The sequence below is a fragment of the Mustela lutreola genome, chromosome 3, assembly GCF_030435805.1.
Source record: "Mustela lutreola isolate mMusLut2 chromosome 3, mMusLut2.pri, whole genome shotgun sequence".
In the NCBI taxonomy this organism is placed as follows: Eukaryota; Metazoa; Chordata; class Mammalia; order Carnivora; family Mustelidae; genus Mustela; species Mustela lutreola.
Window position 1 is genome coordinate 201,257,672 of NC_081292.1, and position 24,982 is coordinate 201,282,653.

General features: G+C 38.5%; 1 protein-coding gene and 1 pseudogene across 2 annotated transcripts in view; one reads left to right on the forward strand and one right to left on the reverse strand.

The window, feature by feature from the left end:
* Nucleotides 1-24,982, reverse strand: part of PLCL1 (phospholipase C like 1 (inactive)) — a 369,301-nt gene that overhangs the window by 70,512 nt on the left and 273,807 nt on the right. For both annotated transcript variants that reach the window (XM_059168493.1, XM_059168492.1), the window contains exons 3-5: nucleotides 23,033-23,236; nucleotides 5,171-5,246; nucleotides 2,920-3,029 (exon numbers count right to left, since the gene is read on the reverse strand). In XM_059168493.1, the coding sequence (XP_059024476.1) occupies nucleotides 2,920-3,029; nucleotides 5,171-5,246; nucleotides 23,033-23,236 (390 nt within the window). The remainder of the gene's footprint in view (nucleotides 1-2,919; nucleotides 3,030-5,170; nucleotides 5,247-23,032; nucleotides 23,237-24,982) is intronic.
* On the forward strand, nucleotides 24,092-24,241 carry LOC131828266 (U4 spliceosomal RNA; annotated as a pseudogene).

A 24,982-nucleotide genomic window follows, 5' to 3' on the forward strand; every position in this document is an offset into this window, starting at 1 on the left:
GGCAATGCACAATTTTAGAGTGGTCCCTGCCATAGCCTAGTAATTCAGTGAATATATCTTATGAGTTTGGTTATTACTCATTCAACCAGTTGTAAGCAACATAAACTGAATCTAGAAAACTTAAGAAAAAAGGCATTTACTAGAAGATGTTAGGAGCTTGGAAAATCAATAGGAAAGCTAGAGAACAAAGTAGGAACTAAAAGAGATACAAGAAATAAAGGGAGAGTGTCCGAAGGATCTTCTCAGAGGAGCACCATCAGACTAAAGAGGCTCCCAAAGAGCCCAGCCTCTGTCCCTCAGCTAAAAATTAAAATTCCAGGGGCCCCTGGGTGGCTCAGTTGGTGAAGCATCTGACTGGATTTTGGCTCAGGTCCTGAGATCAAGCCCCATGTCAGGCTCCACACTGGGCATGGAGCTTGCTTGGGATTCTCTCTCTCTCTCTCTGTTCCTGTCCTCACTCTCTCTCTCACTCAAAAAAAAAAGAACAGCCAAATTCTAAGAAGGTCATTTGTTCAGCACTTGTGGAGAGAGCCCCTGATTAATAAGCCCGGGAAAGGAAATATTAAAAGTTGAGGAAAATTCACTCTTCATACTTAAATTCTTAGCACACAAGCTGAAATACCAGCAGTTAGTTCATAAACTATAACAGTAGAATATTGGTCATGTTTCAAAAGGTCTGTCTTAGCATGACATGTACAGCATTTGCTCATCCCTATCTAGCAATCCTTCTCTGCTGCTAAACCAAACCAATACAGAAACCAACCTCAGAAAAGAGTGAATGACCTTAAGTCATAAGTTAATAAAGAAATGAGAAATTATATCTCAATTTAAAAATTAGTTGACTTAAAAATTTATTAAAGAAGATAAGAAAAACAACAAACTTGTTCCTCTAATGGTCATCATCACCTGCCAAAAGTAAGAGTATATGTGGGTGTGTAAAGAGAGTGCCTAGTTTTAAGCACGGTGACTCAGATTTGTATGTACTACCTCATTTAACTGTCACCAAACCCTGAGTGTTAATATTATTGTCACCCTATATTATTGTCAACTGTCAGAGGGATCCCATAACTTGGCTAAATCTTCACAGCTGTAAGGCAATCTGAACGTGGAGTACCTCTGGACTAGGCTGACTAGATTCAATCACATGGGCTGAGTTTTATAGGAGGCAGAAGAATCGTGTAGTGTAGAACCACGGGCATGAGTTGAAATCTCAGCTTTGCCACTTACTGGCTGAAGGCAAGAAATTTAAACCTCACTTAGCCTCAGTTTCCTCATCTGTGAGATGGGGAGAGTCACACCAGGGTCAGTGTGAGTCGCTGCAAGGTCAGCCCATCCTTGCAAAGAGAAAAGGGGAAATGTCTATAAACTGCTTAGTCATGAGTGCTTGTCACATAACTTACTGAGTATCTGAAGGCCATTTTTAGCTATACGTCTGTGTCCCTTGGTAGACTAGTCCTCGAGGTTCCAGTGTTACTCTGGATATTTCTATCCATAGCACCTTTCTCAGTGACCAGCACATTAACAAGCCCGCATAAATATTTGCTGACCAGAAAGTGTTTGTATCAGCATGTACACTGCCAAGTTGTACTCTAATATTAGAAAATAAGCTCTTCCTTATATTAACGCTCCTCTCTAGTCATTAAAAGAAATAATGCCTATTTTCTACCACCCCACTCCCTGGCCTCAGGCTTCAACTCATGAGGTCAGGGATGGTACCTCTTCTGTTCTCTGTGGATCCTCAATGCTGAGCACAGAGCCCAGTACATAGTGGGAGGTTAACAAATACTTGTGAACTGAATTTTTAATAAACATTTGTGATCTATCTTTCAGTTTATCTAGCACTTTCATTTAAACAGATTTCTCAGCAGAGCAAGTTCAGCATATCTCCTTGGCACCAGACTGCCTGGGTTCAAACTCCACCACCATCATTCACTAGCACCATGGTCTTGGGTAATACACCTAAGTTTTTAATGTCTCTGTTTTCTCACCTGTAAAATGAGACTAATAATAGTATTGGGGGGCACCTGGGTGGCTCAGTTGTTTAAGCACCTGCCTTCCGCTCAGATGATGATCCCAGGGTCCTGGGATTGAGCTGGCATTGGCAGGGGGTGGGGGAATCTCTAAGAGGGAGACTGCTTCTCCCTCTCCCTCCCTCCCAACTCATGTGTGTATGCTCTCTCTCTCCCTCTCAAACGAATAAAATCTTAAAAAAATAATAATAGTATTGGGTTGTGTGTATTAAAATTTTAATTTATATAAAGCCTGTAAAACAGTATGTGAGACATAGTAGGTCTTTAAACTTCAGCAATGAGTAATTTTGTTCGTGGCTGTTTTTTTCCCTTCGCACCGTCAGGAATAAATTATTCCAACTGCCTAAATCATCTCTCTTTTCACAGAAGAAAATATGAAAAGTGGCATCTTTATTTCAAAATCCTAACATCAATTTTCAGAAGAGCAAATCATAATCTCCAGAAACTGACTTCAAAAGCTATTTGTAAAAATAAATGTATTTATAGAGACTCTTCTTAAAATAAAATAATCCTAAATGACTCCAGATATTCTGTAATTTAAAGCTCTTCCAAATCACTCGCGCTGGATCCTTGTCCCACAACATTTGGCGTTATTCTTTCCACAAACAAGAACAGCTATATTGACTTGAGGAGAAGCGTTCATTTGAGTAAAAACATAGGCTGGTGGAATTGGGTCACGCTGTCCTCTGTTTCCACCACAACCGTCATCTGCTCTATTACGGCAGAGAGTATGTCAATCTCCACATCCCTTAGAGCATGAACCTGGTGATTAGGCCACACATTACTTGAAAAGTCCAATCACTGTATTTAACCACTGATGCTTTACTACACATTCGAGAGATGAGCAGGAAAACATAAAGGCAATGATGCACCTGAGAATTTCATTTACCTTCAATACTGTAATGTTCCAAGCAAAGCTCTCAGTTGCCTTGTTGAGTTTTCTTCCTTTCAAGCCTTCTTTCGCCCCGAGATGATGAAGTTCCTCACGGAATTCCATCCCTTTGAAAAAAAGAACATATAAGAATTCTTACTATAAATTTCAGAAAAACGGGCCTCTTATAATGAAAAATTTCCCATTCTTTTCCTCTCATAGTTTTGAAAACCCTGAATGAAATGTTCCTTCCCATTCTGTTTGTCCCCACCAGTGGCTATCCTTAGGGGCAAACGAACAATAACCAATGCATTAGACCAAATTACATTTTAAACAGCCAGGAACCACCAGATAAAGACATCAGAAGGAGGTGAAGAACCAAATTCTTCTAGTAGATTACATGTGTCTTGTTTGTCTTCTACCTGGATTTTATGTGAAATGGTATACTGTATGACAATGTGTGATGGCTAACCATATGTGATAGATGCACTTATTTTACTTTTCCTTATAAGCCACCCATATGGTTTGACAGTAGATCCTGGAGTCCATATGGATACTGATGTTAATCAATAAATGTTGAGTAAAAATAAAAAGATGTTTTATAAATAGCGTTTCTGGAAACAACTAAATACTGCAGATTTGGGAATGGCCTTAAGGTTATTTTTAGCTCAACCATTTCTCAAGCTTGACTACTATATAAAATATCACCATCCTCAGAGCTGAGAATCACACTTTCTTCTGGACAGCTTACGCCATCTTTGGAAGGCTATGACTGATAGCAAGCCAAAGTCTCTCTCCCTGAAATCTTTACTCCTTGGTGCTAGCTAGACCCAGACCAGCTAAGTTTAACCTCTTTTCCACTGTGCAACCCTTTAAATCTTTGAAGAAAGATACTCGATAAAATCCACTAGAATTTTTTCTCCTCCAGATTAAACATTTTAGCCTGTTTCAGCTTTACTAACAATGTCTCTTCTTTAAAGATGACATCCGAGCAGAGCCTCCACATTGCACCGCTTCCTGGAGTTGAGCTTGTAGGGACCTGCATCCAGGAATATCATACTCAAAGTGGGCTTGAAGCAGCCCACACAGGGTAGAGATTTACCACCACCCTCCTTGTTCTAGTTACTCTACTTTTCTAATGCAGCTTAAAACCACATTAACCTTTCTGGCGTTAACACCACAAATATAGTGTATGGTAAGAGCATGATTGTGGGGTTGGACCTATACTCTGGTTCTACTACTTACTAGTCACATAAGTGTGAGTAAGGCCTTGAAATGCTCTGCCATCCAGTTTCCTCACTAGTGAAATGGTGATAACAAGAGAGCTTACCTCAAGGGATTGTGGTTGACGATTAAATGAGTCAATACATACAAAGCTCTCAAAGTAGTGTCTGGCATATAAAAGCATCCTATAGGTACTGTTATTATTTTTGTGCTTTCTGTCAACAGAAATATTTAAGCCTGTGGACCAGTCGGGGAAAAGCACCATTTTTTAAAGTCTAGTCTGGGTTCAGAGGTCAGCTCTACCCTGTGCTAATATGGAATCTTAGTGATTCACTCAATGTCTCAGAATCTCAGATGCCTCATCTATAAGCTGGATTCAGTGGTGATTACCTTGCAGAATTGTTAAAAGGATGAAGTAACAGTGTGTGTGTGCACAGTATCTCATATGCAAATATATCAAGCAATTATCATCATTGTCATCTTCCTCATCATGATCATTCTGCGCGGGCATCAAGGAAAACAGAAATCTAAGCAAGGTAAGAGTACAGTGTGTGGATGAACGTGCATATAGATAAAGGAGGGTCTCTCAGAGATCTGAGGTAGCCTCAGATCTGTGTACCTCAGATCTGTGAGGTACCCTCACAGATATGTGACCCGTCCCATCCTTAAAGAAAGAACAAATCTAAAATAATGACTAATAAGTGAGGCAAAAGCCTAGGACATTAATAGGAATAGGGATCAAATTATAAAAATGAGGTGGTTCTTAAGGGGCAACATGTAGTAAAGGGTTTTGGCAGACTTCCAAGTAGATTCAGAACAGATCACCTTTCTAGATATCTCTAGACACTCCCCTCTGTGTACATACACCAACCTACTGTCACCTCAATTTCTTCTGTACTAAACAAAGACTTCAGTTTAACTCAAAAGAATAGTTAAACTATGGCACAAAATATTTCAATTTTAAGGGTAGAAATAGAAACTTTAAAAACTACTACAAATTATCATTAAGTTTCTAAACAAAATGGGGCAGAAGTAGGGGGATTACCTGCTTTCTGACACTGCACAATCTTTTCCTGGACTGTATCTGCCATTTCTATGAGAAACCGGCTCTCTTGAATCATCTGTCACAAAATAAACATAAAAAAGTGGTAGTTAGAAGTCCTTAAACCAGCCCATTGGAAGGACAACATACAGAGAGATACTGGCAATCGTGGGGAACCATGGCCTTGACCACAAGAGACACAATATGGAAAGATAATGTCTGCTACAACCCCCATCCACTCTAGCAAAACTACTGTTAGAGTCATCTACTTCATAATTATTTCAGACATGTAATATGCTTGGCACCCCATGGGTGACAAACAATTGTTAAATAAATGTATACACATTCTTTAAGTCCCAGATCACATTCATGAACACCTCTTTCCCACCAAATGACTGCAGCCTCAAGGCAAGTGGTACCAGAACAACAGCAACAAGAATCGGAATGGAGAATCACCTAGTAGTGAGCTAAAGGACAACTAAACACATCGATGAAGTTAGCAGCTTGGATTTGGGTAGCCCCAAGAGAGTAGAGGTCTGGTCCTCCCTCTAAAGGGTTCCAGCTCCACTGGCAAGAATGAGAAATGGGACAGGCTTCAGAGCCACCAATTCAACAGAGGTTGTAGGCAATAACCCTGAAATGGTGGTTCCTGCCCTTGATCTTTGGGTAGGAAACAAAAACGTCCAAGAAATACTTAACATACTCAATGAAGTAGGGGAAACAAGAAACTGTTGTAGAGATGGCGAAAAGAAAAACCTGTACCTGAAGAGGGAAGAAAATTGGTAAAGAAGTTGTGATCAGGATAACAGGGGATTGGGGCGCTTCTGCAGAAGGAACTGAAGAAAGGTATCCATCAGACAAACCAACACTTCGTGACATCCAGCAGCTCTTCTCCTCTAGGTAAGCATTTTCCCATTTCACCTGCTACTCTGCATTTTGTCCGTCAGAATATTCTGAAGGGAATTCAAGGCAGAAGCCAAAGTGGACATAAAGGTTTTGGGTAAGACTTTTTTCACAATTAAATGCTGTTGAACAGATTGTAGTCTTCTACAATCACTGACAATCTAAAGTGGTTTATGATTACATATTTTCAAATAGAAAAGAATATTGAATCACATGTTTTTAATGCCTAACAACTCTATAGGAGTAAAATCATACAATTCATTCATTTAATAATTATCTACTGAGCAGACACTATGTGTAAGCACTGTGGCAAGTATAAAGGGTATGAGCCATTAAGGAGCAAAACCAGACATATTTCTATCTCCATGGAACTCAGAGTCCAGCAGGGATGTCTGCCGAAATGGATGAATGGAATATGATAATTAATTCAACCAAACAAAATTGAGTTACTCATATTTTCTGCCTAAAGTGGCAGTTCAAAGTAAGTTATTTGGAGGGTTAAATTGACCATCAAAACTATAAAAGTAGATACCCATGAAGGTCTAGACTGAGTCACACATTTTAACTGCATTAATGCTTTCAACTCCCAAGAGGAAGTGGAAGGTTAGTGAGTAACAATTTACTAAATCCCTAACAGTAGCCTGACTTACTGCAGCTTCCAAGTGAATAAAATTTACAAGCAGAGAAAGATTTAATATGAGGGCCATCTGATTTAGTCTTTTCTAAGCTTAGAATCCATGCATGTAACATCAACTGAGTTTTATTATACTTTCAAAAGTTATCATATGTTGCCATAGCTAAGTAGTAGACAAAATGTTTTTACAAAACTCAAGCAAGGGAGACATTCATAAATAATGGACACATTTTGTGACTTTACCATAAGCAAAATAGGTAATATAATATACATTTTTATAATCATTTAATTTTAAGACCAAAAGAATCTTAGGTATCACGACCACCCCCTTAATTTTGGAAGGAAGGAAGGAAGGAAGGAAGGGAGGGAGGGAAACGTGAAGTGAAGTGAAGTGAGAAGTGAAGTGAAGTGAAGTGAAATCTTACAGGAATTAAGATTCTTGTCTAAAAAATAGAGCTAATTAATGATGGTGCTGGAATTAACCCCCCAGTTACCTTGTATCCACTTACTTTCATGAAAAAATAGCACCCCTCTGATTTTGTCTGGCCTGGCCATATTCCTTGAGAGAATGCATGCCTTCACATACATGCTATCTTTTGAGCCTGAAATACGGCATTTTCAAAGTCACCTGGCCCAGCCTGTCAGGAAAAACACGAGGGCATGCCCATAATCAATTCATTTCAACAAGATTCAAATTTATCCTTTTTAAGAAAAACCCAAAAATAATAGGATTGATAATTTCCTTTGATGATATCTTGCCTGACATCTTAACTCTCATTTCTCTTGGTTTTGCTTTCAGTAGAGAATATATTCTTTGACTTAAAGAAAAAAAAAAAAAAAAAACCCTCTTTATTGATTTGTGGCCAGTTTTCTTTGCAGTATATTACTAAATATCTCCTCAGTGTTGATCATAAAAGGAATATACTTCCTTCATCCAAAACACCATACCCTCTTTCTAATAACCTTGAAAGGAAGTGTCATCTTTACTATGGCTACCTCTTCTGCCTAGAGGTAGCCTAGAGGTTCAATCCCACCTCCACTACTTCCCTCAGGAATCCATTCCTAATGACCCCTTCTTTTTTCATCCGAAATCTCTACCTCTCTCCTGACGTTTTCCCTTCTCCCTACACTTCTTATTTTAAAGTAAGCAAACAGAAACAATAACAAAATATTCTACTGGCCACTAATCCTCCTTTAAAAAATTAGCCCACACTCATTGCTTTGACTCAAGCAAGACTCAATCAAGAACTTCAAGTTTAACCTTGGCCTCATCAACTACATCCTGGCCCATCCTCTGTCTTCATTCACTCCCAACTCAGCAGCTGACATCTCTGATCATTACTCCTTCTTGATTTCTTGGGCGCATTTCTTTTTCAGCTTCACTTTTTCTCTGACGCCTGTACGACCTCTTTCTCCTTTTTCATATCTCTACATGTAGGAATCTTTTGAGCTGCCTGGCCTCAGCTCTCCGTTCTTTCCTTTCACTCTTCTCTCCTCAGAGTAATTTCATCCATTTCTAGAGCTATGAAATATTATTCTCATGCAGATCATTTCAAAGCTGGTGTTCCCAACACTGCCCCCTCTTCTAAATTCCAGATCCATACTTTCAATGGACTACCACAGCAGTTTCCGAAGTAGGGAGGTACGTGCACTCTGGGGCAGGGAGCCCAAGATAATACTTCGAGGTATGAGAAGAAACGATAAGGACTTTTATTCCGGTTTATTTTATCTGTAAAACTAGAACAGAAATTAAGCTTTTACAGGTTGACCCTGCCCTTGCCAAGTCAAGATCAGGTGTCTCCACTGTGGTAAGTGAAAAAAGACAAGGAAGAAGGGAGTTGCACACGGAAGAAGGGCTCACCGCAGCCTCATTTATTGGTTTCTTCCAGAATATCACAACTTACATATGCCTGCAAAGTAGTTGAGCAATACTATTTATAGTGTCTTGTCCTAAATAAACGAAACCTTCCCAGTACGGATTCCTGAGAAGATGAAGATCACCCAAGCACAAGCACAAACGCGAAGATGGCAGAGCCTCTCCTCATTCCACTCGCAGCATGATTTCTTCCTCAGCAACACACACACGTGAAAACGGTGACAGTGGGATCAGATCAATGTATCCAATTACATTAGAAGAGCAAAAAGATTTATTTCTATTATTTTTAAGTAAAACTTTTAAAATCCAATGCTAATTTCTATTCCTGATTTGGTTTTTACTGTATACGTTGTTATGTTATTAAGTTTATATCATTTACAAATGAACACATTCTCAAATTTTTACTGAGGAGTTGCCTATGCTGGGTCCTCTCTATTCACCCCTCCAGATCCACTCTCTGTCATGCTCCGTGCTGGGGAGGTTGGTCTCTGCAGGTAGCATCAAGCAGGCTCCCTTGCCTGTGACTTCTGTTGGGATGGCCAAGGGAACCCATCAGCAAGGGATCACGGCAGGAGGCAGGAAGAGAGAAGGCTTAGGATGGTTACTCCATTGACCATTCCCTCCCTGTTGGACTGTGGCTCCATAGCTTCCTCTCTACAAGACCACAGCTCCTGTCGAGTGGCCCCTCTCTGCCCAGTGCAGATATGACTGTGTGCCTGAATGGCTCCCTCCCCTTCTCCTTTAGGCCTGGGAGTAATGACAGCTTTGCGCTGTTGCTATTGTTGGGGTGCTCACCATCTACTGTTGCTTCTCTACCGCTTACCCTTCCTTTTATAACCAAACCCCTCATTTACTCCTTTAATCATCCCTTTGTTATATGCAGAGAACAAATGAGGTAGAGATGCTTAGACTACCAGATACCTGTGCCTGTAATTTCCAGCATTCTCTGTCTCATCCAGACATCCAGGTTCAGATCTCCAACATTCTCTTTGCCTCACTGCATCCAGAAGATAAGCTCCTACATTTTGTCAATCACCAAGATTTGCCTAACCTGCCACTTTTATCCCTTTGTTTCCTTCTTTAATCATAACACTCCTGGTTTAAGTCCACTCTCTGGACCATCTGTCAAATTCTAGTTGCATCTCAAATGTCATCATTAAAAATATGCTCTTCATCTCATTCACCGATTCCCACCCCAACTCTAGCCAAAAAAAAAAAAAAAAAAAAAAAAAGGAAAGAAAAGAAAAGAAATATCTCCTATTTTCTTCAAATGCTCACAAAGCTCTCTTGAAGGCACTCAGAGGTGGCTTTGAATCCCTGCTCAGCTACTGGCAGGTTCTGGTTCTTCCCACCTTACTCTTTCTCAATACTACCTTCAGAATCATCTTCCAAAAACATAGCACTGGTTACTTCCTGGCTTTATCATTTTCTCCTTTGCCTATTGAAGGAAGTAAAAAAAATTTTAAACCAGAATTCAAGTCTTCCCATTTGCCTCAGCAGCTTTTCCCCCCATGGCTTCCTAATCCTCCTAGAACCCTATACGAATCGCGCTTCTCCAAATACAGACCCTACTTGTTCCTCCTTCTACACATTTCTTACTACTAGATAAGTCTTCTTAAGTCAAAAATCTTACCAGCTTTCAAGCCCATTTCAGTGCCCCCCCTTCCACCGCTGCCCTGATTTCCCTCTCCCTCTCGCCTCCATATTCCAACATTCTATTTTTTAGTCTGTTTATAAAATTTCTTATTTTCTACTTCAAACTGCAATTATTTACTTACATTATCTCCCAGCCTTCATTTGCCCCAGGAAATTGTGATCCCATAATCCCAGTATATCCGGGACTTATTCACCCTTACAGCCACATAGTCATCAATTCATTTATATCATCACTTTTCCCCTTTTCACTGTGGGATATTTATTTCTTCTACGTATCAATTACCCACAATATAGTATTTTATTTACTATTAATCATTTCTCAAACCTATACTTGTCTTTTAGAACTTTTCTTTTTTTTTTTTTTTTTTTTTTAAGATTTTTCTTTGAGAGAGAGTTGGAGGGAATAGGCAGAGGGAGAGGGACAGAGTCTTTGAGCAGACCTCATGCTAAGCCTGGAGCCAGTGTCGGACACTTAACTGACTATGCCACCCAGGCATCCCTGTCTTTTGGAACTCTTATTTCTCTTTTTATCTCTAGTCTTTTTTCTAGATTTCTCCATTTTTCTATAATCTTGCATGAGTTGACTTTCAAATAAATACAAAGCTTTTAAGAGGATTATACCTATAGTCAATGTATTACTCAAGTATTAGAAAATACAATGAATTTTTAAACTTTATTACTAGGGCACCTGGTTGCCTCAGTCAGTTGAGCATCCGACTCTTGGTTTTGGTTCAAGTCATGATCTCAGAGTAACGGGATGGAGCCCAAGCTGAGCTCTGTGCTCAACAAGGAGTCTGCTCGAGTTTCTCTCCTTCCTCTCCTCACTGCTTGCTGTCTCTGACTCTGTCTCTCTTTCAAATAAATCTTTAAAACAAATAAATAAACTTTATTACTTATTTAAGGTAAATTAAATCGAGAACCAAAACATTCAACAAATCCCATGATTCAAGTTCTCTTCAAAATCCCCCAAGTAAATATTTGTTAACCTTATAGTAAGAAGCTTGTTTTTTCCCTTGTCTAAGAGATCACTTTGTAAAGAGCTAGTCAAGTATGATTTAATTTTCAACATAGAAGAGCATCCCTATGAGATTACTTAGAAGATAACCTGAAATCCTTTAGTAATAAGATTCATAAGTATTACTCTAAAATACTCATCATTAACTTAAAGTCACTACTCAAATGGACTCCTCTCATGAGAGCTTTTGGTAACAGCTTTCATTGCACTTAGAAAAAACAATTTTATTCTATTTCTGCAACTTTCAAGTATTAGTAGTTGTAGAGAAGACAAGATGGATGGCCAATTACACCAAGATGGATGGTGTAATTTTTTTACACCAAAAATTCCTAACCACATTTTTTTTAATTTATTTTCAGCATAACAGTATTCATTATTTTTTCTCCCAACCACATTTAAATCAACAATTTCAACCTCTCCCATTGGTTTATCTAAGTTGTAAAGAAGGAAAAACAATCCATTTGAATTTAATCTTCTTCCTAGGTCTCTACAGATCCTGCCATAAATGAAATATAAAGTGCTAAAGCCAAGGAGAGAAGGTGAGAAGCAGGTCCTCCTATAATCCCAGAGCTGGGTAATTAGTGTATTTAGCAAGTGAAGGCTGGGTTGACTCCATTGAATCTGGGAGTGTCCTGGATTTACATATCTGACGTCTCCGCCTTAGCTCCCAGTTGCCTTTGCAACTTGTTGTGGTAATACAAAGAGCTTTTGTTTGGTTCTGTCACATGAATATCTCCTAATGGATCTTACTTACTTACTAAGGCTTTGAGTCTAAAAGAATTAGTGGACTAGGGCACCTGGTGGTTCAGTGGGTTAAGCCTCTGCCTTTGGCTCCAGGTCACCATCTCAGGGTCCTGGGATCAAGCCCCACATCCAGCTCTCTGCTCAGCAGAGTGCCTGCTTTCCCCTCTCCCTGCCCACTTGTGAACTCTCTCTCTCCATCTCTCTGTCAAACAAATAAAAAATAAAAGATTAGAGGTCTTACCTGGAAAAAGATTAGCATTACTTTAAGCATTAGACCTGTCCTGAACAAGGTTGTGTAAAGTTGTCAGTTAAGATCAAAATCACTTATTTAAAACAAAAGTTTTACTGAAGGGGAAGTAATGCTTTTACTCAGAAGTGGATGAAAGTGACTAAGCTGTCCTTTCAGCTCTTCTCAATAAGGAATTGCCTAGGGTCACTGCAGAGTCAATGAACTATTGAATGGTACTGAAAAGATGAACTCTCGTCACACCAAGACTCATAAATCTTCCATAGATTCCAAATTTCTCCTGATTATATCCAAATTCCTAGAATCACAGAACCTTATATTTAGAAACACCATAAGGACCACCTATCAGGAAAAAAATGAGCCCCAGATGGACTTTCCTGAAAGTTTTAACTTATGTGTTATAACTATTTCACTGGTGAGTGAAATAGTTTAGACTAGAACTCAGGCTCTTGAAGAAAAGATCTAAGCTTTATGAATTGTGATACTGAAATCATTTTAAAATATAGAATTTCTATTGCAAGTAAAGGTCAGTGACAAACATTAATAATGTAAAATTTGCCGAGTAAAGTATCATAAAATTATATTTTGCCCTGACTCCTTCACCTTCTAAGTCTAATTTGCAAAAGGCACCAACCACATAGTCTTCCTACCAAGCCTAGAAAGAAATGTACTCAGAGGCATCCACTGCTCTTTCAGTAAGGAGTTATCTAATTTGGAAAGTTAATTACTTAAGAATATGCCCATCTGCTCTAGACCTATTTTGTTCTCTCCTCTTAAGAAGACTGAAATAATTAAACTATCCCTTACCTTCCTTCTAACAAAACACTGGGTTTGAGTTTTAATTCTGTAGATAATTTAAAATAAGACCTAAATTTGATCAAACTCAACACCTTTTAAAATCCGATTGCTGTTACATATATATTTGCCAACTAGAATGAAGATAATTTCCTTTAATTTTTAATGTCCTTAAAATTTTTAAATCAGATGAACTATTAATAAATTGGCATCTTTTGCTTTTAAGCAAAGTCAATCCTATGGAAACTGTTACTTTTTGGTGAAACAGGTATACACACAAGGCCAGAACATTTGCAAGCTCACTGGAAGTTCACTGCATTTGATGTATACAACAAAGTATTCTCTATCCTGGGACTAGCTCTGAGTCACATTTCCAAGCCTGAATTAAGATGGCATAGGACAAGAGAGCTCACACAGAGCAGGTCAAAGGATATTTGTCTCCACATCCATGATATTGACAGGATTTACTTCAGGGAGCTGCTTTCTGGATAAAGGGATTATCTCACCTTTTCTTCAGTTGTTCTACTTCCAAGATATAGTGTTTGGCTATATCTTGAATAATCATTAAAAATGATTACTTTTAGCCCACTATGATTAACATTAAGTTCATTCATAAAATTATCAGGTTACTAACCATCATGAACCATCTCTAGAATTTTCACTTGAGCATTCAGAAATGCAAAGCAAAATTTGAAGACACATGAAATGTGAATACAGCCTATAATGCAGCCAGTTTGTTGTCCAGGGTTCTTAGGACCCTGGTACCAAGCGGAAATCCTAACAACCTTTGAGATGCTGACAATTTCCCCAATACACAAAAAATGTACCAGAAGACATTGCCACAGCCACAATTAGAGGGAGTTTCGGTGCACTAAGTATATGATATCTTATTTATCAATAACCAGCTCTATTTTGGCACCTGCCAGCAGGCTGTTCTTTTTCTGCATTCCATTACTATACAAGCCAACATACTTTCTGAGATGCGGACTGATATAAAGTTCCACACAAACTTCACAATGAGAGAGTGATGGAAGAAGAGTGTCTATGACTTACTAATTTCAATTTAAATTGATTTCAATAAGCAAAACTGCATGGGGAAACTGGAGATATACCACATCTTTTCCATATCCCGAGCTTCAATATATCTTTGTAATAACACTGACAGAAGAGAATGTATTTAGTCCAACCCATTATGGATGGATGAACTGATACCTACCAATGTACTGATTCCACTGCAAGACTAATTAAAGATAGCAATTAGCTATTTTCACTAGAATCCTGGTCATGCTAACATAATCAACTACTCTCCAAATCATACCCCAACTGACTTAGTAAAAAATTAAATAACCCTTGACCCATGTTCTCTACATTGCTTTGATTTCTCTTTAATCTCCAGAAAATCTGTTGCTCTTACCATAATAAAGTTTTAACTTTTATGTTAATGTTAAATAATTCAGCACAGAAGTCACCCTCAGAGAACACTTTGTGTTTATTTTTACACTTATGATCTCCTGTAACTATTCCACTTCTGAATGTTGTATTCAAAATACTAATTACCCAAAAGTTTTCACATTAATTTAAAACACTGAAAAAGCCCAAATACGTAAAGCAATTACTTCTTGATGATGCATGAAAAAGTAGACAGGTAGGAACATTAGAAAAGTAAAATTCAGCTATCTAAAGAAAAAAGTTATATAAAGGTTAGACAGTATTTTTCTTTTAAAAATTAGTTGTAAATCGGGGTGCCTGAGTGGCTCAGTGGGTTAAGCCTCTGCCTTTGGCTCAGGTCATGATCTCAGGGTCCTGGGATCAAGCCCCGCATCGGGCTCTCTGCTCAGCAGGGAGCCTGCTTCCTCCTCTCTCTCTGCCAGCCTCTCTGCCTACTTGTGATCTCTGTCAAATAAATAAATAAATAAATAAAATCTTAAAAAAATAATAAAATAAAATAAAATTAGTTGTAACTAGGGACTTCTCACTTGCATCTGCTACTCCTTATAAAGGATCTATCATAACCTGAGAATGTGCTGCCCAAGAGTAATGAGGACCATAGGTCCTTGAATCACCCGCTTAGTGCACTGGAGTAGACATTGGACAAAAATGCCAGAAGGTCCTGAACAACCTTTGTGGGTCCTCTTTACAGAACGGGGTGGTGAGTGAAAATAAGAACATTCAAGAGAGAATTTTTTAAAAAGTTCTTTGTAAATCAACTCCGCTGAGCATGGAGTGGAATTTGGGGAGTGGTCTATTACAAGTCACTGTGAAAAGTGCATCATAGTACTCAAAGTCCTCAGACTCCATCCTGCTCTGGACATAAAATATCATCTGCTCCACTATCTGGACCTTGTATGTCTCCGTTCCTGCCCTTTTAAAATTTTTTTTTAAGATTTTATTTATTCATTTGCAAGAGAAAGAAAGAGAAACAGAGAGAGCACAATCAGGGGGAGAAGCAGAGGGAGAGGGAGAAGCAGACTCCCCACTGAGTTGGGAGCCCAACATGGGGCTCCATCCCCAGGACCTACAGATCATGACCAGAGCTAAAGGCAGATGCTTAACCATCTGAGCCACCCACATGCACCTGTTCCTGCCCTTTTTAGGAGAAAGTCCTGCTTTCCTACCAGGACTTCTGTTCCTAAAGGATAGAAATTTTAATTCAGAGCATTTCATCTCTCTAGCAACTTGTACAGTAACAGGTATCCAAAATGTTTGTTGAGTTGACTAATCAAAAACCTAATGACAGGGGGTCCCTGGGTGGCTCAGTGGGTTAAGCCTCTGTCTTCACTTGGGTCATGATCTCAAGGTCCTGGGATCGAGCCCTGAGCCCTCTCTGCTCAGCAGGGAGCCCGCTTCCCCCTTCTCTCTATGCCTTTCTCTCTCCCTACCTATAATCTCTGTCTATCAAATAAATAAATAAAATATTTTAAAAAAAAACCCTAATGACATATACAAAGTGATACATGAGAAGAGAAAGTGTTGTTTTATGATCAGAAAATATACACATTCTCATTTCATTTTATTTATGTTTGTCTGGAGTCAAAGAGCTGTCAAGGTTTGCATCTGGCTCTCTATGCTGATACCTGTCTCTGTTTGCTCATCTGTGTATTGCACAAAATCTACTAAAGTTCTTTATATTTGAGATGCATTGAATGTTATGAATAAGCTCAATAAATGAATCTTTTTTAATGTCAGTTTTGTGAGAAATCAGGACAAAGATCTGGACTTAGATTGGTGGAGAGGGAATTAAGGCTCGGAAGGCCTTCTAGGGGCTACAGAATGGAAACGCAAAGGATGGAAAATGCAAAGGAGATGGAAAACACCGCAGCGTGAGTAAAGGCGACGTTCCCACAGAGAGACTGGAAAACAGCCAGCACTGTGGAAGGGTGAAGACAAGTCTAGGTTAAAAAAATCAAAGAATTTGAGGATGATTATTCCAATTGTTGAAAGAGGGAAAGGTAGAGACTAAATGAAGACAAGTCCGTCGGCTGAAAACCTCAAGCAGGGGGAGAAGAGAGTCTGGTAAGAAACTTAGCTAAGACAATGTAAGAAAAGGGGTACAAAAAAGAAGGAAGGAAGGAAGGAAGGAAGGGAAAGAGAGAGAGAAGGAGGGAGGGAGGAAGGAAAGAGGAAAGAAAGAAAAAGGAAATGGATACCTCTGAGAAAAACCACGAGGAAAGAAACAATGGATCTCATTAATATTGAATTGTAAATTAAAACACTGCATGGGCAACCTTAAAAGACTGGGCAGTGAGTGACTCTATGACCGCATTGCCTAGTTCAGTGGATATTTTCTTAGAGAAAGTGAAAAGCCAGAGTGAGGAAGGGAAGCCTGCTCTTTCAAAGACCTGAGGGGAAATCACAAGGCAATCAAGGGACGGGCCTCTTAGAAATGATACCCTGGTTTTCAATGAAATTCTTAATACAGTTTCTGAAAATCCATCCTAAAGGCCATATAGAGGCACCGAAACAGTAGTACAGGGAGTGTAAGGCCAATGGCCCTCCGCTGTGTGTCTTTGGTCCGGGAAGGAGGCATCAACTCTATCTTCAGCTTTTACGCCTTGTTCTACTTCCTTCAGTTACTGATTAATAATGTTCCCAGTTTGCTTTAGTGCTTTTCAGAAGCTGTCACATCCCACCTCGGCTGGGACATGTATCTGATAACAGCAAAATCACCTCTGCTTCTGCTGCCCTGAATATCAAACATAGCTGCATCCGTATTCGGAGTCAGAGGGAGATCGTAGTTCTCAGGACAAATTGTAATTCTTTAAGCAACCCCACTCTGACCTAACCCAGACTCGGGGAACACTCTGTCATTAAGATCTCTTCCTTTTCCCAGGTAAAAATCCCGGGTAGGACAGGAGCTCTTAAATTCATTCAAAACTACCAATTACTGATAGTTCAATGTGTTATTATTCACAGAAATTTCTTTTCTTTTTTTTTTTTTTTTGCATTTTAAATGAGATTTAAAAGTCTTCAACCAAAGGAATTGGTTGTAATTTTGAAATTCCAAGTACCAGTGAGCAGATAGAAAATGCATGTTTTAGTAAGATCTGGAATAGGGAAAAGCTGTCCTCTGAAATTATGCCACGTAAATAAGCCCACTCTACTATGGATATATTTGGTGGTTGATTTCTTGATGTCAACACAGATACTATAATAGAATTACTAAAATGACCTTTAAGACTAAATTTTTAAGACCCTCAAGAGGATATATTTCCACATATTACCAGTGTTTGGTAAGGAAGAGAACCATCTCAGGTCATTAGGGAAAAGCTAAATTTAGCAAAAACCCGTGCAGATGAACTCCGGGTCAATGTTTTCTAAAATATCTTCACTTCATTTCCTGTTGATAAGTAGTATTGTTTCATACACTCAGGTTGATTTTCAGTAAATGGAGGTTACTAGTTGCCTGATTTGTTTCTTTTGAGGCTGAAATAAGCCAAATTTGTATCTGGAAATGAGTTCAAGTCTTTCTTTATTCTACGTGTACTGTACTTTTTTTTTAGTGGTTACATCTTTTCCTCTTAGCTGGCATCTATATAGTTCAGTACCATTTTTGAGGAATCCAAATATTTAGGTGATTTGAGTTGAACATTCAAACTGCTCATTTTGGGGGTACCTGCCCCCTTACCACCACCGCCACCCTGGATTTGTTTTCTGCCTTAGTCATCCAAATTTTTTTTTTCTTTTAATAGTCTGTAAGGAATTGTTTCAGACTTTATTTTTATGAGAAGTTTTAGGTTTATGTAAAAACTGAGTTGAAAGTACAGAGAATTCCCATAAACACTCCAAGCCCATCCCCAGTTTTCCTGCTATCAACATCTTTCTGTAGCACGCTATATTTATAACAACTGATGAGCCAATGTTGATAGAGTGTCATTAGCTAAAATCCAGAGTTTACACTAGGATTAACTCTTTGTATTATACATTCTATGGGCTTTGACAAATGCATAATGATACGTATCCACTATTACAGCGTCATATAGAATAGTTTCAGTGTCGTAAAAATCCTCGGTGCTCCACCCATCCATCCCTCCCTCCTCACCCCCTCCTGGCCCTCCCCCTGGCCCCTTGATCTTTTTACTATTCCATAGTTTTGCCTCAGTCTGTAGGTTTTCTAACTGTATGTTTAAGACAGGGAGCAATTTGGTTAGTGTGTGTCACAGAGGTAAAACATACAAGATTGAAAGATTTACCATAAAGAGATCAACTACACTATTTTCGCCAACAACAAATGCTTCTATTTACTTTTTATTCAACTGACATTAAAGGTCACATAGTACACGCCAGCCCTGTTTTCGAGGCAAGAGGTAAGAGTAATAAGCAAGACAGACAGGGTCTGTGCCCTCAGGAGTGTGCATTTAAATCAAAGGGTGAAGGAGGACAGAAATTAAACAAAAAGTCAAGCAAAATGTTTTTCAACCCTGCTAAGTAGGACGATGGAAATAAAACAAGGTTACATGGCAGAGTGACAGGTGGGGACAGTGGTAAGGGAAGATGTCTCTGACGATATGATATTTGAGCTAAGAATTAAGGGATAAGAAGCAACTATTCATGCAACAATATTTCAGGCAGAGGGAACCACAAATAAAATAACCTAGAGATGGGAACAAACTTGGAAGAAAGGAAGGAAGGAAGGAAGGAAGGAAGGAAGGAAGGAAGGAAGGAAGGAAGAAAAAAAAAGGCCATGTGGTGGGTTGGGTGCAGTCAGGTAGTGAACAGGAGAGTGTGAGGGTGAGGTTGGGAGAGGCAGGAGACCTTGGAAGAGGGGAATGAGATAGGTACGCAAGGCCAGATCATAACTTCACAGTAAGGAGTTTCCGTTTTATTTTAATGGGAAACCACTGTAGGATTTTAAGCAGGAAAGTGACAAGATCCAATTCTTGTTTTTTAAAATGGTGGGCACCTGAGTGGCTCAGTTGGTAAAGCATCTGCCTTCAGCCCAGGTCATGATCCCAGGGTCCTGAGATGGGCCTTGCACTGGGCTCCCTGCTCAGCGGGGAGCCTGCTTCCCTCTCCTCCCTGCTCACCTTCTCTCTTGCTATCTCTGTCTCTCTTAAATAAATAAATAAATAAACAAACAAATAAGCAAATAAGATCTTTTAAAATAAATCATTAAAATAAAATGATTACTCAATCTACAGAATATTTTAGAAGTCTTCTTTAAAATAAATAATAACACTGATATATCAAGAGCATTGAAGATGCCGACCAATACAGTGCAAATCCTCGAAAGTAAAAATGATATTTTTACATTCAAGGCCAATACCGTTACTTGTATAAGTTCCCACCCACGTTACCCCCAAAAGAAATAACCCAACAGAGCCATCATTAGAGTTTCCAATCACTTGCTGGGTCTGCTGAGTTGACCGTTTAGCATAGGGATATTTATATTCAGTTCCCTACCAATATGAAAAACCATTTCCATAGGGAACTCTAAATGAAGGTATCATTGTATCTTCAATGATATTTCTGCTTTCTACTGTAGCTCTTACTGAAGGTTTGGAAAGCCATGCTATGTCTGTAATTACAAACTGCATTTTAAAAATACAAATGAGAAAAGGCTGATGTCCAGATTTAGCTCCAGCAGATAGAACTGAAAAAACAAAATAGCATTGGACACTTGGGGATGTGAAATGGAAATTGGCCAAACATAGTCCAGGTGCTTTTCTGCTTATTCCAAGACCAGCTCCAGGGGACCAGCTTCCCCTCCCAAGGAATGATTTTTCTTTCTTAGCTTCACAGAGAATTGGAGGAATAAGTGATTTCAACTGTCTGTCTCTATGGCAACTCGTACCCTAATTTCACCTCTTAGATGGCAATTATACCTACTCACTGAATAGCTTTCAGGCCCCACTTTTATGATGAAAAGATTTATTACATGAAAAATGAGATGTAGGTAATAGGTGAAGTTTCCCCCAGCAACCATGGAGTACAGTTTATAAGCGGTGTGATCATTCAGAAGCAGAATGCATTCTATGGGTTTTTGTTTTTGTTTTTTTCTTTTTCAGTTGTAGGATGTTTATCCCAAATGTCTTTCCTCTACTTATTTTTTTAAGGATAAAATATTATTCTTTTTTTTCTTAATATTTATTTTTTTGTTCAACTAAGGAAATTAGTTGGGTTCATTGTAAAGAGCTCGCAAATATAGAATAAAAACTACAAAAGCATAAACAAGAAAATAAAGTTCATTCTCCTTACTTAAAAATAATCACTCTAAATATTCTGTTAACATTTTAGATGTGTGATGTGTATACATATAAATACACTTATATCCTAGAGTGTGTAATTTTTTTGTAGCTGGACTTTTTCACAAAATATGTTATGAGAAGTTTTCCATACCATTAAATATTCTTCGAATGCATGATTTAGTGGTTTCAAAAGAGTCCATAATATTGGTTTACTGTATTTTACTTAACTAATAGCTCTATGTTGATATTATTAAACATAAATATATTATGTATTATTGCCTTAGAACAAATCTCAGAAAACAAATGCATAAATCACATAGGATAAACATTTTAAATTATATTGCCAAATTTATCTCCCCCCAAATTATACCAGTTTATTTTCCTAGTAGAGGTAAATGGATGAAAGTATCCATTACCTTAAATTCTCTATCAGAGATAATATTTTTTAGTCCTAATGAGAGAGGGAATATTTCACTATATTTCTTCAATATCTTTAATTTAAAACTTATTTTAAGGCTACTTATGTTTTTAGATTTTCTTTCTTTTTTTTTTAGGGGTGGAAGAGATACATGAATTTCTTATTCACCTCTGAAGCAAAGAATATTTGTTATCCCCTAATAACTCTCCTCTATTTCTTAGTAACAGAAGAGATAACTTTTAGCCGGACACATGGACCCTTGAAATAAAGACATTTTCCATTCTCCTTTGTAGCTAAGTATAGCTATGCATTAATTCTAGGCTGATGAAATATAAGCAAAAATGATCTATGCTATTTCAGAGAAATGTCCTTAAAAGCAAAAAATATGCCCTCTATTTCCTCTTCATCATTCTTCGTGGTTGGAATGCAAAGGTTATGGTTGGCGTTTCAACAGCCACTTTGGACTACAAGGATAAGGATCACACTATAGGATGGCAGAGCAGAAAGCTAGAGGGAGCCTAGGTTCCTAAGAACTTTACAGAAGTTCCATCCTAGAAGGCTGGTCTCCAGGTTTTTATTTGAAAGAGTAAAACTGTACTTTTAGGCCATGATCGTGTTGTACTCTTTTATCAAGCTGTACTTAACACCTTACTGATGTAAGATATTTTTCTCCATATTTTTTTTTCTTACTGATTTTTTTTTCTTCAGAGATTTATTTTAGAGAGAAAGAGTGAGCAAGCAGGGGGAGGTGAAGAGGGAGAGAGAGAAGCCTGAAGTAGACTCCCCTCTGAGCTCCATCCCAAGACTCTAAGATCATGGCCTGAGCCACAATCCAGAGTCACCTGCTTTAACCGACTGAGCCACTCAGGTACCCCTTCTTACCAATTTTTGAGTGCATTTTCTATTTTAAAGATAGGTACACTTTATCTGGTGTATTTGTTACAAATTTTTCCAGATTTTCATTTGTTCCTTATTTTTTTTAATGGAATTAGGAGATGCAAAAATATAATTATTTTTAAATTTAATTACTGGGGCGCCTGGGTGGCTCAGTGGGTTAAAGCCTTTGCCTTTGGCTCAGGTCATGATCCCAGGGTCCTGGGATTGAGCCCCACATTGGGCTCTCTGCTCAACGGGGAGCCTGCTTCCTCCTCTATCTCGGCCTACTTGTGATCTCTGTCTGTCAAATAAATAAATAAAATCTTTTTAAATTTTTAATTAAATTTAATTACTATATAAATCACATTATATATTTAAAAAATCTAACAGTATTAGCTCAGAAATATAAATTCCAGGGGTGCCAGGGTGGCTCAGTCAGTTAAAGGTCTGCCTTCCGCTCAGGTCATGATAGTCAATGTCCTGGGATTGAGCCCCTGCATCTGGCTAACTGCTCAGTGGAGTGTCTGCTTCTTCCTCTGCCTCTGCCCCTCCCCCTACTTGTGTTCTGTGCCCTCTCTCTCTCTCAAAAAAGTAAAATCTTTAAAAAAAAAAAAAAAAGAAAGAAAGAAATATAAATTCCAGAGAAACATTTTGTCCCAAACATCACAAGGCAGCCCTGAGAAACATATGGCCATTTCTTATAGGTACACATTAAATGGTTATGTTGCAGGCCAAAGTCATTTAGATGATGGGAAACTGTGTATGTTTTTGAAGACTTAATAATTCATTCCTTACTGATGCAGAGAATTTCTGTCGGTAATCTATGGGGCTTGGGGTTCAAAGCATTGCCCCAGAGGTCTTCACTGGGGCTTAAGGGAACTGAATGGACCAGCTCTGCCTGCCACCCCAATGTGATTTATTCATCAGAGTTCCACAAAAGAGCTCCTGCCAGTTGATTCCCTGACCCCTCTCTCCCCCCACACACAGATAAGAAATCTAAAGTCACAATTTCCTACCAGATCATAAGCGGCCAACATTTTTTTCTGCACATCTGGAATTGCCCCCAGAGGCTCCAGATAAGGGAAGTTGTCTTTCATCACAAGAGAGACTGAAGGAGTACTGTCACTGGTGATGAGCCGAGAGGACAGGGTCAACAGGCACTGCTTCAGACTGGCAGTTGGAGGAAGTCCACACAGTTCCTTAATAGACACTATGGCATTCTGTGGGGAAGCAAACATGGAATGAGACTTCTGACCACATGACACATCACAGAGCCCTTCTAGGTTTAAATATTCATTAAAAGTATACCCTCTGATACATATGTGATTTGGAGGAAACTGGATTATAATTAACCAGAAGCATCATGTGTACCGAGATAACACACAGAACTAATTCACTATTATACCTCATCTTTGTCAATTTTTAGCATCTGCCACAAAAATGCCATAAAGCAGCTGATTGTGAACCAAGGCTACACAGCGCTTTTCAAAGCAGAGCACTGGCATATTCACACACATTAGCCTTGGCTGGTTGTGCATATCTTATTCCATTTGTAGTATGATGATCTGATCATAAGAACATGTCATTATACATTGGAGTGCATCTCCTTTGGGCTTTTCCCCCTCGAGGTACCAGGTACCAGGCTGCCAGTACCCATCGCCATGCATTCGACTAACCATCAATGGGATTTCTTTGTCATCCCGTCAGAAATACACCTGGCAGATGCACATACTAAAACAAATTTCATGTAGCGCTACATTTGCCCATGTTTTACAGGCTTTTAAAATTCATTTGAAATAGAAATTATAACTATTACATGCTTTATTAACAGTGAGCAGTACCTAACCTATTGCATGTCGAATGAATTTAACAACAACGTTGGTATTTCATTTTTCTACAGATTAGGCTCCAAATAATCCTTAACCCAAAAGACTTTATGTTGAGATGATATAAATTATCAGGATTACCTGGGAAACTTTATCATAACCAACTCTCCTTACTACACATTTTAAACACACAGTATGTGTAAAGGGTATATTTCAGGAATTACATAGAAATAAATAAAGTCAACATCTAGCTTTGCGCAGTGGCAGTATCATAGCCAATGAGGTTTATCCGAGGTGTGGTTATTGCTAATTGAAACTTCTAATACATAAAGATAAGAAATGATGTATGAGTAATCTAATACAGGGATTTATAATAGTTTCATATTATGCCAGGAGAAAGCCAGATAGACAATGCTAATATTTGGAGCCTGTTTTTAAAATAATGGCTAAGACAACCAATGTTTACAATCTAAGTGTTCATGTACGATTCACATACCATACTGTTTTCCATTACTTTAGCTAATTAAAATTGATTTTAAGTCTATCCTGGAATTTCTCTGTGAAATAATGTAAAAATAAAGTATTCACCAAATTACGGGTTTGAGGTTCAACATCACCTGATTAAAAACCACGAGTGATCATGTGTTTTGGTGGCAGGCAATTCTGGATTTAAAGACCAACATTCCTATTTAGGAAATCACATAACTTCTTCAAGCTTGTTTTCTATCTTGAAAATAGGGATTTTTTTTTTTTTTTTTTTTTTTTTTTTTTGGTGAGAATTACTATTTAAATGTTAGCTAGGGCTCCTGGGTGGCTCTGTCAGTTAAGCATCTGCCTTCAACTCAAGTCATGATCCCAGAGTCCTGGGATCAAGTCCCACATTAGGCTCGTTCTCCCTCTGCCTCTGCCTCTCTCTCTGTCTCTCTGTCTTTCATAAATGAATTAAAAAAATAAAAAATAAAAAATAAATAAAAAACTTATTTTTTTATTTATAAATAAAGCTCCTTTATAAATAAGGAGCTGCATTGGAAAAAGTTCTTCTCTTGTTGTGCTCTCAGAGTGCTACTTCTGCTACCAATCAACACCTTTTTGCACATTGCAGGAACTTAGTACTTGTGGTTTGGTTGTTTCTCAGTAACA